Source organism: Ictalurus punctatus, chromosome 28 (assembly GCF_001660625.3).
Source record: "Ictalurus punctatus breed USDA103 chromosome 28, Coco_2.0, whole genome shotgun sequence".
Classification (NCBI taxonomy): domain Eukaryota; kingdom Metazoa; phylum Chordata; class Actinopteri; order Siluriformes; family Ictaluridae; genus Ictalurus; species Ictalurus punctatus.
The window spans coordinates 3,886,696-3,906,021 of NC_030443.2; the positions used below are offsets into that span (position 1 = coordinate 3,886,696).

At 43.2% G+C, this 19,326-nt stretch overlaps 1 protein-coding gene across 2 annotated transcripts in view; it reads right to left on the reverse strand.

Moving 5' to 3' along the window:
* mcama (melanoma cell adhesion molecule a) overlaps window positions 1–19,326 on the reverse strand; it is a 45,376-nt gene that overhangs the window by 11,949 nt on the left and 14,101 nt on the right. For both annotated transcript variants that reach the window (XM_017460005.3, XM_017460007.3), the window contains exons 2-4: window positions 755–879; window positions 422–647; window positions 65–135 (exon numbers count right to left, since the gene is read on the reverse strand). In XM_017460005.3, the coding sequence (XP_017315494.1) occupies window positions 65–135; window positions 422–647; window positions 755–879 (422 nt within the window). The remainder of the gene's footprint in view (window positions 1–64; window positions 136–421; window positions 648–754; window positions 880–19,326) is intronic.

The window sequence follows — 19,326 nt, forward strand, 5'->3', positions numbered from 1 at the left end:
CAGATTAGGAATAAATTAACAGAACCAACCGGACCTGCGTGAATGGTCTGAGACTGGTACCAACCTTTGATGGTAATGAACTGGTCACTGAAACTCCAGAGTAAACTGCTTCTATCATAGGAGGCTCTGGGGGGTCTAAATAAGCAGGAAGCAAAATGAATACTCTAGACCAGTGGTCACCAAACCTCTTCCTTGAGATCTACCTTCCTGCAGGTTTCATCTCCAACCAAACTCTAACACACCTGTTTTAGCTGATCGAGAACTTCTTAAGGCAATGATTAGACGTCAGGTGGGCCATGATTATGGTTGGAACTAAAGTCTTCAGGAAGGTAGAGTCTCCAGGAACAGGGTTGGTGACTACTGCTCTAGAGGGATTTACAATTATGCAAGCAAACCTGTAGTGGAAAGGAAGAGGACTTACTGAAAACCTTTAAGTGGGTCCTGCCTTCTCCGTTGCCCGCTGCAAGGCCGTTGACCTGGCAGAAAAACTCCCTTTCGTCCGAGAGTCTGACGTCCACGATGGTCAGGTTCTCGCCGCTGGTGTCCCCTGCGATGCTGATGCGGTCCGTGTAGGTCGTGTTCTCGTCCACCTTCTGCATGGTGAGGTCACTGTAAGAGATCCTCACTCTTCTACCTCCAGGACCACGCTGAGGTTCAGGGAAACATAGTTTAGAATTGAAGCAACAGTAGTTTTGGCTAGAGGACTACCAATTAGTTGGCAAGCAAAGTGGAAATGTTGTGGGATGGTACATACCACAAACCATTGCACCATGACCATGTTCGGATCTTGAGCAAAATTGTACTGGCAGCGGATGACGGCCGAATCACCGGTATACACTTCAACAACGTCCTCCATAGTCAGGGACACTTGGGCGTCAGCTGCCAACAAAAATATACTTTCATTCAACAAAGAATGTGGCACATTTATCCCTTTCGAGTAATGAATAAAGGCATCCAGGCTTATATTTCTTGAATAACCACAAGCCCCCTTTCACAGACACAATGAATTTCAATGTTTCCCAAAACCCAAAATGTGACACAGACAACGGCTGAAATACTGGAACTCTCTTGCCACTACATTCCCAGCATTTCTGAACGGATTCACAATGTAATCATGAATGGCCATCTACTGTCAAAGGTTGAAACTTTCCCCCTGCTGAACTGATCCGGGGTCGGCCAGAGCCTGGACCTGCTGACCCACGTTAGCAAGCGGCCTAACAGTGCATCAGTAGACTGCTCGAGGGCCCTGGCACAACATCACAGGGTCGAAGATCTCATCCAAGGAATGTTCCAGCACCAAAATCCCACGTTAGTGCTGACTTGGAAGCCGAAAGGCGCAGCTATATTAATCAAGCCAAAATGTTCATCTTGAAACTAGCACGTTTAACAACAGCCACCGCTACAAAGTAAAGAAACCTGGATGTCGATTTAGATCTATCCAGTGGTAGCACCGAGAAAGAAAGACTCCCTGAGACGACATGAGGACGAACTCTTCAGGGAAACCAGACTCAAAGGGAAAACCCAGCGTCTTCTGGGTTACACCGGATGATCACGTAAGCATTCGTTACTCTTCCACAACTATAAGTGTGACAAAAGGATGTTCATCTTTAGAATTACAGCAGCAGTTTTATGGAACAAATCTACACTGTCCAAGCGAGATTATCCACTGAAGCAAACGTGAAGCTTGGGCAGAAAGTATTATTTTTTTTGCGGTATCCAAATACCACAAACTCTTATCTTTTTGAGAACCTTAGGGAAAACTGAAAACTGAGAGAGCCATAATGAAGGCAAATCAAACATGCATAGAATTCATTTAAGATCGCTCATTTTCAGTGTACAATTCATTCAAGACTAACCACTGTACTGATAATTACGAGCATGAATTAAAGGCTGATTAAAAAAAAAAAAAAAAACAACCAAGGTTACATCATATCCTTTCGTTTTTGAACTCTTACTAGTACATTTAAGACTATTCCAAGAAAAATAAAATGTCTGCGGCAGTGTGGTGTTTTTACAGCCGTTACAGGATAACTGACTCTGATTAGTTCGACAGTCGCTGGGTTCCTTCTCAGTCCGAACTCGTCAGCAACTTCTTTCCTTTATTTGATGTTTGGCTTGGATCTCTCTTCTATATGTCATGACGTACGGAGCAAAAAAACGAAACCACTCGGTACACATTACGGCGGGTAAACGTGTAAATCAGTGCTAAGCTCATGCGCCATTAAACATTCCGACGTTTCAAAGCCGTTCATCGAGAACGGCAATTAATAAAGTATGATAGTAGAATATTAATGGGGAATGAACCTCACATTTCACAGCTACACATTAGTTGTTTTGTTTTGTTTTTGTTTTAAAAAAATTGGATTCCCTGAACTATAGCCAGTTTTTTTTTTCCCCCTATATGCTAACTGGCTCCACTACAGTATTTTTTCGTGTGCTCGGTTTGATCCACTGAAATCCAAGGATTGCGGTCTGCTAGATGACAACCCTAAATATCTGCTGGTTAGCATCTTGGAAAACTGCTGTCAAGCTAGTCAATATCCATCCGGAGGCTGGAAATCAAGAGAGCATAATTGACACTTTTATACAACCCTTTCTGAATGCGAGGAAGGGCCGTCCTCTCTCCTGTCAATCACGGCGCCGTTAGACAATCGTATGTGGATATTCTTAAGCGTTTGGCGCTCTTAAACGCACACTCGGCCGTGCTACGATGTTGCAACAGCAGCAGTTTGAAAAATATGTGGAGCCGTGGCTACACAGATCTGTTGGTCGCTGCCTAGTTTCTCAAGTGAGATGTCCGTCAGTAAACGTGGCCACAAACCAAAAAAAAAACACAGTAGCCTTCACAAGAAGTGTTCATATGATGGCGATCACAAAAAAAAAAACCCCAACCCTGTTTGTTCACCACTGATGTAGAAGGAATCCTTTCGTCAGTCCGGTGATACTGACTGCTAATCATACTACGACTATCCTGAATACCCTTCTTGACCAAGTACCGAGAGTACTGACCTGGCATATGGGTGGAGCTGGAAATAGTGCAACTTACCGATTGGTCGAAAACAGTTGGAATAAAACCGTCACGAGACGTCACGCCTGTTAGACAGAATCATATTCCTACCACAATTTTCAGTGGGGTTGTCTGATAATGTTTCGTTCTCCTTTCAAATGTACTTTATCTGGTGTACACAGGATATCGGAGGCTCCATGGGTTCTGGATGGATACTGGCACTCAAAAATTGGCTTAAAAATGAGGCAATATCTCAGTCCTGCACAAATTTTTGACTGAGTGAATTACAGAAGATGTAGGCTGGGCAAAGAAGAGCTATAAAACCCTTATCTCTCTTTGGGTATGAACATATTCCAAGAAATACGTTTCCGAAAGATGGAGAACAAGCAGTCCATCTGATACAGCGCACGAACTTATTATTCGGGTATTTTATCTGTTATCGTTGCACATGTTACAGGGGATCAATGCCTGTTTGCTGCGTGCATGCTTACTGCTCTGATCTTAATCCATGGCTCTGTGGCTGAGACTGATTACACTCCTAATCCCATTCATGACTAGCCTACAACCAAAACAACTCTTGACTGCTGAACTGCAGCGACTTTTTGAAAGCCACCCACTTGTGCCTTGGTCGTCCTGTTTCTCCAAGCCCCTCTTTCAGTGCTAAAAAAAAAAAAAAAAAAAAACATGTTTTTTTTTCCCACCCACACCAATCCCCCACCCGTCTATCAGTCAGTCTAACAGCTTTGTTTCTCCCCCTTTCTCACTCTGTCTGCCCCTTGTCTCTCTTTCTCTCTCTCGCTCAGCATGGAGAGAATGGGCTCACGCTGAAAGGCCCGCTTTTTAATTGGAAACATCTGGGAAACGGGGGCGCCGCGGTAGTGGGGTGCCGGGGGTATTATGGGATTTCCATATCCTCGGTGAGGGATGAGAGTTTTAGAGACACTGTAGGCCAGGGTTCAGGGGTGAAGATGCTACACGACGACCTTGACACTGCTTCCTCTTTGGTGTGAAGGTCAGTAGCGACCTCCTGCTGAACGGGGGGAGGAAATCCGGCAGCGCTCTTCCCGCACAACATAACAAACAGCTTGTCTTCACCTCCCGTCCTGTGTGTATATGAGTGCGTCCAGAAACTGCACACAAATTTGGATTACTTAGTAATACATTCCGAAAGCCTTTGAGTGAGCATTCACGTATTAATGCAGTGAAGAATGCTATTGGCAAAGTATTTATCTCAAAATGTTGGTATCTCTTGTTGCTCCTAATTGTAACACAGACCCGTATTCTTAATTACAGTGCCCTGCCATGACCAACCTCTTCACAGTGCGTTGAGATATAGTCACACGTCCAATTCCAGGTTGATTCATAACATTTCCAGTTGACTGGAACTTCTTAATTATCGCCCTGATGGTGGAAATGGACATTTTCAACGCTTGTACTATTTACTTATAGACACTTCCCATTTCGTGAAGCTCAACAACCTTTTGCCGCACATCACAGCTGTATTCCTCGGTCTTACCCATTGTTATGAATGACTAAGGGACTTTGGCCTATGTGTTACCTCATATTTATACCCCTGTGAAACAGGACGCCATAGTTGAACAATTAGCTCTTCCTAGTCCCCCAGGTGTACTAAAAAATTTCAAATATCAATGGGAATATACTTCAAATCAATTTTTCCGATACGAATTCACGGGGGTGCCGATAATCGTCGCACACCTACATTTCACAAATATATTTTAGTTTATTATATATTATTATTTATCTTGTGTTTGCAATTCTTTGAATTCCATGAGTGCAGAGTAACAAAAGATCAAAAGGTTAAACAATGAAGACAATTTTTCACAGCCAAGTAATATTGGCACCCTTGGTAAATGGTGCCAAAATTACTTGGCTGGGAAAAAAAATTGTCTTTATTGTTTAACCTCAGTGTAGGGCCTGGTATGTGCCGAGCATATATAGTGAACGGCGACCATCTGGGCTTCGGTGTAAATAATAGAACACTGAATTTTTTGGATTTTTTTTTTTTCTATGTTCACTAGCAGGATTGTTTTACATTCAGTGCTCGGAAGGCAGTTACAGAATTATAATAACTTTATTAATAAATCAGTAAAAAAAAAAAAAAAAAGTAGGACACAGATTTACTCTGCAAGAACAATCATATCTCTGAACATCGTGTTTTGAATTCCATTCGTTTTTTGAAATTTTTGATCTGTTCAGTGGTCTGTCTCTTCCTCACTCCTCTTAATCTGATCATACACTCTTGATACTGGTGCCGAAAAAGAATAGAGATGAGCACAAAAAAAAAAAAAGTACACTTTCGAACCTGTTCCTGAAGTGGATAATTCCTGAACTGTTTCCAAGGAGACGGACATGTTATGGTACCTCATAAGAGGAGGGCAGTGTTTAAAAATACATTACTGGTAAGACTGATTTCTGCTGTGTTTACTACTGGCTTTACATTACTGTCAAGACTGGCGACGTTGTTTCCTCCTGTAGTAGTTTTTTGACATGCTGTGCGTTCTGAGATGCTTTTCTGTTCAACGCGGTCGTAAAGAGTGGCGTTTTGAGTCACTGTAGATTTCCTGCCAGCTCGATCCGGTCTGGTTACTGACCTCTGACCTTCTCTCTGCACGTGCTCACTACATAATAGTGTCCTACTTCGCCATGTGCGCAATCAAACGAATTTTGGGATTCGCTCACAGGAAAAGTGCCACTTCGTACAACTTTTAGGACACATGCTTTGATTATTAAACGAATTAGCATTAGAATCTAAAATGAAAATGTATGTATGTGTGGTTCATTATCAGCTCTTTCATCGACATAATTCATTCGCGGTTCGTACAACAAACTACAGGGTGACCCAAAAGTTGCCACGTTGTCACATGTGAAAGTCCCATCGCAACCTCGCGACTGAGAATGATTTCAATACGTTCTGCTAAAGCTTTCTGAAGAAAATATATATACGGTATTTTTTTTATTTTCAGTTGATTAAAAACGCACCCGTAAAACACGTGTTACTCAATCCCTTTTAAAATCTGTCCGTGCCCTCGCCACACACGTACACCCAGAGCCTTATTAAACTCGGTCACAGTCAGACACTGTCACGTCCCACTGGTCCCATTCATCATTCGCTTGCCATTGTCGTGTCCGTTCCCTGTCTCCGACTCCCCCCCTCTTCTCTTACATTGAGTAAACGCCTGGCTCATTCCACTCCGAGACCCCGGCCATATTCACCCGTTCCCGAAAAAGCTCCACGGTGGAGGAGCTAGGGGCCTCAGGCTGTGTCCATCCGGCCATAACCTCAGATCCTCAGCTATTGTCTGGACACCTGGAGAGCCCACACACTCTCACAGTTCTCTCTGTACTGTAGAGCTGAGAGCTTTAAGCACCTGAGCCATCGGTTTTATATTCGAATTATAATGCGGGTGCATCATTATCATCATCTTTACTTATATAAATTAGAAACGTCTGGAAGAAGTTGAGAATGCGTCGTGCATACGGTTTACACCAGAATTTCAATTCTATTCAATGGTGACCACGGTTAAAGGCGGTGGGACGGTTTGGAAAAATCACAAACTGGTCCAAGAACGTTATTATTAACCACTTTTCCTAGTATTAAGGACGAAATGTTTTAAATCAAGCAACTTTCGCTACTTCATCAATTAAATAGCAGAGCGTCGTAGATAAACATACAATGCTTTATGAACGTATAGGCTTGATACAATGCTTTATTCACGGTAGGCTGATTGGCGAGTCCAAAGTGTCCGTTGTGTATGTGATTGTGCCCTGCGATGGATTGGCACCCTGTCCAGGGTGTACCCTGCCTTGTGCCCCATGCTCCGTGGGATAGGCTCCAGGTTTCCCCATGACCCTGAAAAGGATTAAGCGGTATAGAAGATGGATGGATGGATAACTAGCTAGTCTCCTGCTTTGGTTGCCTGGAAACCTAACACGTCACGTGTTTTGACATTCAGAGCTCTCGGAAGCACTTTCTGATGAAGCATAAACCACGCCCATTAGTTAGAATCATCCTTTTATTCATTTATATGAGCAGCTAATTCATGAATTTATCACCGTTTTAAGCACTATACTGCATATTCATTTCTCGCTAAAATGATCAAGTGGAGTTTTGAGATTCTCTTCCTAATCTGAGGCAAGGTAAAACGTTTATAAGAAGTTCCCCAAGCGCCCGAGAAACTTTGTTGTTGACGTTCTAATCCCTGCCTCTGAAATGTTTTTGTGACGGTCCTAGCGGGGATGTTTTGAAGTTTTGTTTTGATAGCGCTCGGCTAATCGGCTTAGTGGAGTTACGGTATATCGTGTCAAGCGAGGATTTGAGGTCGTGGCATGCTCGCGTTCTCTTATCCGAGACAGAGAGAGCGAACGAGCGAGAGAGAGACAGAGACACACACACACACAGACGGGAACGACAGCATACCTGAGGCCTGCACACGTCACACTGCTAAGCCGAGTCGTTAAACGGTGAGGGAAGCTGGCCGAGGCTGTCTTATATTTGCACCTGCTGACAGAAGATGAAATAACGAGTGCGGATGCCTGAAACTTCGGCATGTTTGCGTCTCGTTCTGGGTACTGATAAAAGGACGGTTCACACTGTGACTCTCAGATCCAAACACATTCAACCGCCACGACGTTCGGCAGCCGCCGAAATGCAAAAAATGCTAATAATTTAAACCGTCTCACTGGGATCCTCATAGGTAGGCGGATCATACTGCATAATGTTAGTATGATCTGCTAGTGATGGAAATATCCAATCACGTAGCAGGAGCGTAATGCGTAAAAATCAGACGTCAGACTTCAGAGTTCAAATAACCACTCTTTACAACCATGGTGAGCAGAAAAGCACCCCAGAACACATCGAACCTTGATGTGGATGGGCTCCGACAGCATAAGACCACACTGGGTTCCATTCTCGTCAGGCGAGAACATGGATCTGAGGCTGCAGTGGTGTCTACAGTCTCACCGAAACCGGACGTTTGAAGATTGCATAGAGACCAGACGATGTTTTTGTTTTTGTTCCAATGACGCTTCCATATAATTGGCTGATTGGGATAACGAGTACAGATGTTTTCCATTAAGCGAGCACCTGCGAGTGGAGATAATGAGTCGATCACGATACAGATTTTCTAACAGCGTCAACAAACCGGCAGAGAGAGAGAAAAAAAACGAATGAAATATGAATTTCAAAGATTTTTATAGGAATGTTGAAAGCGTAATGTGTTTAATGCTGAAATCAAGGTAGATAGTGCAAAAGTATCAAGTAGCACTCCTGCTAACGTTTCTGTCAGGGAGTGTACAAAATAATGGCCTTGCACGCATTTGAATACCAAACGCTTTAAACATCAGCGCTTCAAAATTTGGAAAGTGCGCACACGCATACGTTCGCCGAGTGCCATTTTTTTACACACCTGTGAGCTATCTCCGAGCATGAGGCACTGTGAATATTGTACACCTTCCAAAACACACACACTAATGAGACTTGTACACCCCGGGGTGGTGGTGGTGGTGGGGGTGTGTTAGGGAAGATTGCAGTTTCTCAATATGGTGCCCTCCCTCAGAGTTTTCTGGCTCTAATGTGCTAAATCAGACCTCCCAAGAAGACTGATCCGTCCTGAAGTATCGCTCAGACCCCGGACCAGTGAGTGCGAAGTGTGAAGCTTCCCTGTAGGTCACCTGCCCCATAAAACGTCCGCCGATCCTGAATCCTGATAGCTTTGATCGTATGTCGATGCAGGAGAATGCGGGTTAATCTGTACATTCGGCTATTACGGAAGACTTGTTTTTTTTTTTTTTTTAGACCTTATGTCTGTGAGCTGCTCGAGAGAAAGCTGAGAATGTGTGTGTGTGTGTGTGTGTGTGTGTGCAAAGTGCGTAACAGTTCCTGACAGAGAGGGATTTACCTGGCATGCACTGAACACCTGGGATCAAAGGGGGCAGAGAGCCAACCAGTAAAACACACACACACACACACACACACACACACACACACACGCCGTCACAGCACTGCCTTTTATTCTCTATCCCTCTTTATACCATAATCAAAAACATCATGAAAACAACATAAACGTACCCAAGGCTTACATTTAAAATGGCCAACACATTTCAAAAGAGCATGTATATATATATATATATATATATATATATATATATATATATATATATATATATATATATAAAATAATGCGATAAAACGTACGATCAATTACGATCCGTAATCGAATGCGGTCGATAAATCCTCGATTTGTGATGCCAATCGTTGCCTTTTAAACCCGCGCGCTAATTCGAAATCGTCCGATCCTTAACCCCTAGCTAAACGTATAGTTCGTCCTTTCAGAGATGGGACGGCTTTTTCAAAGAGGGGAATCTCTCCGTCCCGCCTGGATTTCAGACGGCGCGGTACTCGAAGGTATTTGAAGGCGCTTGGAATTTTTTCGACATTTCCGGCAGGCCTTCGATTCACGTACGTCGAACGTGAGCACGGCTAAAAGGTCTCGCTTACCAACCGACATCACGTGCCAAAGACAATTTCGTGCGATTTCGCCAATTCAAGTCGTTTTCCGCAAAAAAAAAAAAAAAAAAAACGCCGTAAATTTAGACATCACAAAAAAAAACAAAAACCCAAACAAACCTGTACGGACTGATCTGGGGTTCAGTGTAGTATCTTGGCGCATGCATGCCACTAAACCTCAGTGAAAGCATAAGCAACCAGAAGCAGGAGCATCTTCTGGAACTACTTTCAATCCAACGTTGAATCACATTGGAACAAAACGACATAAATAATCATTCCGTGAGACGTTCGATCGTGTCTGTCTCGCCAGGACTTTTTCTGCTCTTTCCCCAGCGTTTAAATGACACGTATGTTACAGGTGCAACACACAAGGGACTAGCGGAAGCGTCCCTGAAAACGAACAGCACACGGTGCTTAGGTTTCGGTTTTAAAAGCGCCAGACTACTGCTTTAAAGAGGCTTCCATCATCCAGCGTCTTTGTCTGATCCTGGATTCTGGCACGAATCCTCATGTGGACATGTGGGCTTCCTGAGTCTGACAGTCATTCAGCAGCACATGCTGCGTTTATTCCCCTCCCAAACACGCACCCCCAGCACGGAGGGTCAACATCAAACATGTAAATCCCGCGCTGTGCCCAGTAGCAGACCTGGAGGATGAGAGAATACTTCACAGCACTCACACACAATAACACACTCGAGCATTCATCCAGGACAAAAGCGGTATATAATAAGCGCACGGTTTACAGAGCGTTACAAAGCCGGGGATGCGTCGATACATTTCTGTTTAAGACTGAGCACATGTTTGAACGTAGTGGCCATGAAAAAGCACACATGTACATGTTCACATACAGTACTTAACCTTGTTCTTTACAACTTCAGCTAGTGTATAGTAAGCTGTAATTGTTCTATGTAAGCACATTAGTTGTGAATACTGTAGTATTGTCTGTAGACGTGTTGTTTTTTTCCTCGCCTAGCCGGTGTTTGCTGCTGTGTGTGGGTTAAATGCTTACGGTGACTTGTATTGTAGGAAGAGACTGAAGTCCATATTGTTGATTTATTATTTTTTTTATTTGATTCTGACTTTGATGACCATCGTTAATTGTGAATTACGTCTAGATAGCTGTTGTTCTGTGTCGTCTGTTCACGAGCGCAACGGCGTGAACTAGGCTTACGTCGCTTCAGTATCGTGTGGGATCAGACGTTGGTGTCGAAGCCTTTTTTATGAGTGAACACGATGTTAATATTTCAAATTTTTGTTTCTTCAATTGAACACTAGAGCGACATGGCTAATTAGCAACAACTAATGGACACTTGTAACTAACAGTTTAACAGCTAACTGGGAAAGTGATTAGGGTTGATGGGGCCAAATACAGGACAATTCGGGTGGGGGGGGTACCGACAAAGCTACACTGTGTTGGTACAAAACCAAGAACCTGAACGTGTCAGAATGGCCCAGTCAAAACCCAGGCCTCAATCCGAACGAGAATCTGTGGACTACACCATCCTCCATCCAGTCTCCATCCAATCTCGAGCAATTTTGCCAAGAAGATTGGGAAAATCTATGAGGATCCAGATGTGAAGATTGGGAAAAGCTACGAGGATCCAGCTGTGCAAAGCTGACAGTGACATATCCAAGAAGACTTGCAGCTGTAATTGCAGCCAAAGGTGGCTCTACGAAGTACTGACCTGGGGCGTGAATACTTATATAACCAACAAAGGTCTTTGTCATGATACATATGGTAAAATCTCAGTTAACTCCATTTTAGTTCCAGGCTGTAACACTACAAAATGTGGAGTTCAAGGGGGGGGCACTGTAGCTCTAATTTTATTTGAAACAGGTTGTTTTTTTTCTCTGCTATTTGAATGCAGAATATATGCTGTAGAGTAATTGAAGCAAGGAGGTTGAGGTTAAACGCTAACCTGGTGGCTATAAACATCCCATACATATTAGCTACATTAGCCTGGTAGCTAAGTCTTGACTTATTGCACTAGATTTGAGGTGCGAGTTCTCCTTTAAGATCATTCGGTTCTTCAGGTAAATCAGAACCACTTTGTAAACTCGCCTCATTACATGCCAGGCTTTGCTTGTTTTGCTAATTTGCTTTTTTGTCATGCCCAGCCCCGTCAAATAGCGCCAAGTCTGGTATTTCCTTCATTATGCTCTAACCCCTCTCCATTAATATTTCAGCGCTTTTCCTTGCTAGCCGCTTCTCCTTTGAGGAACCAGCAAATGTTTTATTTATTTACAGAATGCGCTACGATGAAAACGTGCCCAATCTTGTCCATATGGAACAGCGGACTACGCTCACAGAAGGTGCCTTTAATCTATAATTCAGTATGTAACCGTAGATGTTGGGGAATCTGTAGAATGCACGCTGTGTGCGTTGAGTTTATCGGTATGTATCATGAAGTACCATCTGGCTCCACTGGGACATCAGCAGAACTTCACCACTATAGGCCAAACAGGAGCTGGAGCCCGAGAGGCTAATCAGCCCCAAATTAGCATTACAAAGTGAGGCAATCAAGAATGCCCATGAGTAAATGAAATAATAACAGGTCCATAACAGCCTTCTGATTAGCCAAGGCGGGAAAAGCTATTTGCCTAATGGGGCAATGGGGGTGAAATACCACAAGTGAGAGTTTCAGCTTGTTACATTTGCATCCTCTTAGAAAATGTGAAGTGGTCTGGCTGTTTTATAAAAAAAAAAAAAAAAATTATGTATATATACTACGCAAGAAGAGGCAGGTCGAATGAATGATCTAGAAACACTGATAGACATTATTCGTGAGCACATTTATACAGCGCATTCTGTACATGAATTATGGGAGTGTCTTAAAGTGCTTTCATTCTCAAATCTGATTGGTCAGAAGGTGCTGATCAATTTCTATGGATATTTCGAAATTGTTACGGTATTCCAGGAATAAAAGTCTCCAGGATGTGCTCTTTGAAGGAAATAATCAACTTCACGCTGGAAACAGGCCCTCGGTTTCACTTTGTTGTTGATTATTTTCCTAAAACTGTACGCTCAGTCAGTTCTTTACATAATGAAGTAAAGAGCCGAATCAGCAAAAAAAAAAAAGAAAAAACACCTGTCGCTGAACCAGTCCGTCCAGCTGTCGCTGAACGTTTTTAAATGTCTCAGTCTGTCTGAGTTTCAGCACCGCACTCTTCTCAAAAAGGCATCCCTGACCCGAGGGTCAGCCAGAGTTACACAAAAGCGGCACTTCACCTGAGGGCGTGTTATCTCGCTTTCAGCATCACACCGAGACGGATAAGCCGAGCTATGACATTAAGCAGAAAAGGTCAGCTTTCAACCCAGATCTAACATGAAACCTAGATGAGCCCTTCTCTGCTTTTCTGTTATTACAGGTCTAGGAATAACGTCTCGTGTGTATAGCGACGTCAGCTCTCGTGATAGCCTAGCTTAAACAAAAGAGCCTCTTGTTTGAAGGGAGTGTGGCTAGAGGATGATGGATTAGCTGGAGGGAGGGAGGAAGAGGGTGTGAGGAACGTTCCACTGGCAGCGGCAGCGGCTCAGAAAATAATGGAGTTCTCCCTGTTCTCGCGGCGAGTTACAAAGTGTTCGGCTTACGCTTTACTCTATATTTCATCGAGTTTCGTCTCTCTGATCTTTCACGTTGGAGCCGAATTAAGGAAGCGCGCGACGGATAATGAAAAGAAAATTCATAGCACTCGGGGCCTGGTGGGGTTTCTTTTTCTTTACAGCGTGCAATATCCTAGCCAATCACCACGCTCAGTTTCAATTCCAAGTCTGGCAAATCACCCTCAGTGGATGTCCCAGAAGATCCCATGATGCCAAGCGTGTGTAGAGGACTCTGCTCAACTCCTTGGCACACCAGTCTGACAGGCTGTAATGAGCGAGCAACAAAGGCATGATTCCATGTCCTATCACGCCTTTTATCACATTCATCAGAGGGGTGTGGGAGTCATGAGGGTGGAGACGCTGCTGCTCCAGCAGGATGTTGCCCTCCTGCAGAGTTGGCCTGAATACCCTCAAAGAGCATAGCCAAAGAGCAAAGTGAGCACAGGTGCATGCGGTCACTAATGAGGATAGTAGTACTATGTGCTCCGTTCCTCCCTTTCGCTAACCTCTGACTTGGCTAATGAGATGATCTCCAGCGCTTTCAGCTCTAATCTTTTATTTCCATTAGACTTTAATGGGATGAGGTTAGCCTGGGTAGTAGTGCGAGTGACTCTAGAGTGTTTGCCGTTTCATGTCAAGTGGTTTTGATCATGTTGGAGCACAAGGCGAGTAAACCGCTGCTCAGGGGGAGACGTAGTGGCTTCTACCGACTCCGAGAGTAGAAGTTTGGACACTGAGGAAAGACGTTAGCTCTTGCTTCATAGTGCTGCTATATAAGAAACTGGACCAAGTTGGAATCTAACTGTTGATCTTTGGTCACCCCATCCTTGGTTAGTCTAAAAACCACATGGTTCTTGGGGGGTTTCTGTTCAAATGAACTCCATATGCTACAAAATGCTATTCTTCCCAAGCACCGAGTTCTCCTGACGTGAACTTTTGTTCACCTTAAGCTCCCTATACGTCCGAGTGATCCGAGCTGCGTTCCTCATTACAACACACTTTTACAATGGACGACGGACCTTGTGATTATCCATCAAGTCCTGTTTACTTTCTTGGGCAATGGGATAACCCTTGGACGGCAATGGTACTCGACTTGTTAGACACCAAGCAGAAGCTAAGAAAATGACAGAAGCTACTTTTCTGGTCTGATCTGATCGTACACTTCCCAGTGGAAGCAACAGATCTCTCATGGATCACCATGTGCTGAAGACGATAGAGCTTGGCAAGTCAGGAACCAAAGGTCGAGTCTTATCTGCCTCTCAGATTGCCGCATAAAGGACAGACGCAGATGGAGAAGCTGACTTACCCGCCCCCCCGCATTCACACCTGTTCCTAGAGAAATTTCTCTAATGATTTGTGAGGTTAGCCTGGGCTGCTGAGAAAGCAACAGGTCATGGGAAGCCCTTGTTTATTGGGGGGGACCTCACACGCTGTGAGTGACAAGCGCAAGCCTCGCCCCTTGCCTGGTATTTTGATCTCGCTCAAACCAAAATCTGAGGTTTCCTTTCCTTTCTATGACCTCTGTCACAGCACTGGTATGAGAGAAACCGAATGAGGACTGAACGAGGTGCATGCTGGGAAAGCTCCAGCAGGCGTTTAAAGCTACGTAAACTGCAAGGCAGCATGGTTTGTTTGATTTCGGTTTCTGGATGTACCCAGAATGGTTATTCTGGCCATACTTCCTCCTTAATTTGATGTTTTCACCATGTGTACATTACTTAAAAGGTGCTAGGTGTATGAAAAATGCTTGATGTAAAACTCTGAGACAATAAGTTTTCATTACGGAGAATAAATCTGGAATAAAAACAGAGAGAGAACAGCAAAGGAGAAATGACGGCAAGACTTAATGTACATTTCTTTTTTTAATCGCGTTAACACGTGTAGTGTCTCTCTTTGCGTCGACTGACGAGACTGAAATCGATTTTCCCCTCAATAACTACAATTTACCGTCATTCTGGACGATCTGATCTACACGCTCTGACGCACAAGTGATCTTTTAGCGGCGTCTAATAATGCGGCGAGCGAGGAGAGGCCCTTAATCTTTAAGTATCTCTTTGAAACATGGAGTTCAAAGATAAAGACCAAGGATCTCCTTGATCTTTCAGCCAAGGCAACCCTAAAGGAAAACATTTCATTAGTCTTCATCGAGGACTGACAGCAAATCCCTTTGGGTAAGTCTGAAAGCCATACAATAGAATTTGTACACTATCGGTATCAGCTGTTATTATCGACGTGTGGGACGCCAATGGTTTACATTCCACCACGTTTCGTTCCTCTTGGTTAATCATCTCGTTGACATCTGGCCTAGGTTCCAGATTTTTGATTAAGCTCTAATTAAGATCCAGTTCATGTCGTTTAGATCGCATAATTACCATCCCTGCTTTGGATTCCAGTGAATTTTACTGTCAAGTGATGTCTGTTTTACAGAGACGCCAGTAGGAAGACACCATGGACAGATCTGATCATCAGTCTTTCTTGGCTGGTAGGTCAAATCTAGTAGGCGCTTGAAACAGTCTCCCTGTGAAGTCTTGCCAGTTTGTTTATCCTCCATCAATCCCACCATGCACTGCTCCCACCACCCCGCTGTGGGAATTCTGGCCCCAATCCAGAATTCTGTTTGTTTGGGGATCCACTGAAAACTTTTTTTTTTGTTTGTTTCCTCTCCTCGGGCAAAACTTCAGCAATCTGAATGTCATTAGATACTCCTACTTCTGGTTCAATGAGGTTTGATTTATTGTCAACACCATTAATGTCAATGCTGCATTAAAAAGAGGGAGATACGTGCTCTTTGATCAAGCCTGCAATTAAAGCGAATTTCCGCTTCCTCTTGACATGTGTTGCCTCTGGATATTTGAAAAAAACTTACAGTGGATCTACTTAATGATTCATTGCTAAGGAAGTAAATAATAGTAAAAAAAAAATTTTTAAATGTAAAAAAAAAAAATAGAAGAAGAATGAAACAAGGCTATTAAAATTGACATGAACTGAAAGAACAGTTCCTACTGGGAACCAATTCTCAAATCTCTATCCAGATCTTTTTGGAAAATCGGCCCACAAACTTTCCCAAACCCCTTTGCTCTAAAGTGGACAAAATCCTATTTCGCAATGTCGTGACAAAATATTTTTAAAAGTTAAAATTTTGTAAAGAATTTTGTTTTAAACTACATTTTAGCATTTTCTCCTCAAGAGTGTTTTTTTTTTTTTTTTTTTTTTTTTTTTAGATAGTTAAGTATTCTTACCTATCTAATAGGGTTCTACATGGAACCCTCTCTAATTTGGACAGAACTCCTAATCAGACCCTTCAGGTCCAGCTAAACTCTTTTATTCGAGGAAATCACAGCAACGGGACTTGATAAAGTCTTGATGAAGCCACTTACATCAATGGTGACCACATCACAAGTCCAGTCATCTTGACTCATTAGTAGACATCTTACGGCAGTGATCGGACTTCACCGTAAGACCCCGTGCTTGCTTTTCTTCCTAATTAACCACCTGATATCTTTAATGTACGCGGTTTGTTGCATTATCTCCTGTCGAAATCACAGTTCCCGCCGTCAGCTGCATGAGCAGATGCTGGTCAGTTGGGGGTGGAGCTGACACGCTGTGCTGTAGCTGAGTCAACCGCCCACTGGGCCTGTTGACTTTTTTTTTTTAAAAACAGGAAGCAGCTACGGCAGGTTCCAGAATCGGTTTTATTTCATCATTCATCAAAAATGAACATGATTGTGGCAAACTACAATAATAGTTCATTCCTTCACTCAATATCCAATGTTAACAGATGGCAACAAGTTACAGTACATGTTTACAAAAAAAAAAAAAGAAAGAAGGATTTTTCAGATTGTCCCTCTGGGGAAACCCGTAAAGGTTCACTCAAAGGGTCGCCTTTCCAGAAAGGACTCAAAAGTAGGAATCTTTTGAAAGTTAAGAACCCTGAGGAAATCTGCGTATGTGTTAGCATTGGAATAAAGTATATTTTACAAAACAACACAGTTCCTGATGGAAGAGTTTTTGAGTTTTGGACTTGGACAATATTGGCATCGTCATGTGACCGACGGCATTTTTGATTCTATGGGACAGTGCAATGTCCACTGCTTCCGTACTGCAGAATCTCGGAGGAAGCAGTAGGTCACCTGAGTATTTCTCGCCTACTGTTTGATGAATACTGAGAATTAGGACATACTACTCCTTTGGCGTACTGCTTTTCGCCTACTGAATAGTAGGGTAGTAGGGATATTCGGACGCAGCCTGAGAGTCCTTAAATACTGCTGAGTGTGAGTGAGTCCAGGCGTCTGTGATTGGCAATCAGGTGCGTCGCAACATGCGTGATGGGATTCGGAGTCCTTGGTGGCCATGTTTGTAGCCCGCGTGGTGTCATGGGTAGTTTAATTGGACCGCAATTCCAGCGTCGATATGACAAATCAGGGATTCGTCCCGGTTTTACAGCATGTATACTTTATATGCCAGTTTCAATTCAGTGAAAAATTCATTGTTTTTGATACAATGATGGATAAAAACAGATCCCGGTGGTGCGTTTTAACTTTTGAACTTCCAGAAAACAACCTACTGAACTGTTGGAATCTAAAGTAAAGTAAACTATGAAAAAAGGGTTCCCTCGAGAACTTTGGATGCTTAATGATTCTAGCTTTCCAAATGGGTTCTTTGAGGAACCTTTTGTGGAGAAGAAACTCTTTAGTAGCACTACACTTTCGGGTGCTAGATGGCACGTTAAGGTACATGCTAAATGGACTTTGTAGGCTGAACAGAAGACAACATATACTAGCACGCTAGCACCTCGGCTAAATGGACGGAATGGGGTGTGTACTTGCAGGTGACCCCCCCGAAGGAAGAGGAATTAGTGGTATCTAACTGTGGCAGTTCTGGAAACATACATAATTCACAGCTCATAATCTGGTCTGTCATGGAGAGTGATCAATAATGTCAATAATGTGGCATAATCCGATATTAGCTGGAGTTTTCACAGCTTGTTAGAGTTATTTATTTATAAAGGTTTTCAGGCACTCCATCTGCATTATCAGGTTAAACCTTTTTTATGAGAATGCCATGGCTCTCAGGCAAGACTAAGATTGCGATAGCCTTATATCAGACTAAAGGATTTACCTCACAAGTTTGGTGAATACAGGTTAGTCAGAGGGAATGATTCGATCCGAAAAAGGTCACGTAGGACGCAATCTAATTCATTTGGGGGGAAAAACCCAGGATTCAATCTGCACCCTTTTTAATAAAACAATGACTAGACAACATTCGGTCTAGAAAAGATGATTCGGACAACGATCGCCTTCTATCTCCAAGCCTCAAATGCAGCTTTGATGAATGATTGAGCAGGACGTGCATGACTTAATGCTAAATCTCAAGAAACGCAGCTGGGAGGACTTTATCACAGTACGCCGTCTGTAAGTCCGTGCCATCTGTGTTGACATTTTTATCATGAATGGGTCGGTTTATGCGCTCTGCGGGACGCGTAAAGTTGCTCTGGGAAACCATCAAAGGAGCCGCGAAAGAAGAAATATAGACGCAGTCAGCTCCCGTAACTGACTTAGAGGAAGTATGGCTCACGTGTTAAAGTCACGGATATATATCCAGGAAAGAAAGAAAAAATCAACAACATCTCGATGAGAACTTCTTACGAATGAGCAATGACCAATGATTAGCATTTAAATATCTGAAGTGAATTCAAGCATGTGAAATCTAGTAACGGCTGTAGAACTCAGACTTTCTGTCGCTCCAGTCTTTATTTTAATGAACATTTGCATATAAATGAAGTTTATGGCCATGCTTAATGGGAAGATCCAGCCTGACATCCACAGAGGTTATGACCCTCTTAGATTGTGTTGTGAAAAATGATGGGCCTTCATAGACCGAGGAAGAATAGGAGATGCAAATGGGCCGATTCACACGGAAATGACCATGAGGCTGTATCTGTCCTCATAACAAAACAAAACAAAACAAAAAAAGGTAGCCATAATGGATACTGGTGTCTGGACGCCTGCTAAAGAAGATTTGTGTTTAGCATTGTTGGTTGAAGTCGAACACTAGGCGATTAAAAGAGAATGCACTCTACTCGGGCTTTCAGTGTGCATGCTGCACGATCGCTCATAGACGAGGCTACACATTACGCAATCTTTCACCTGTTCAGATCCCCATAAAGTCAGCCTGAGCTCCACGTCAAGA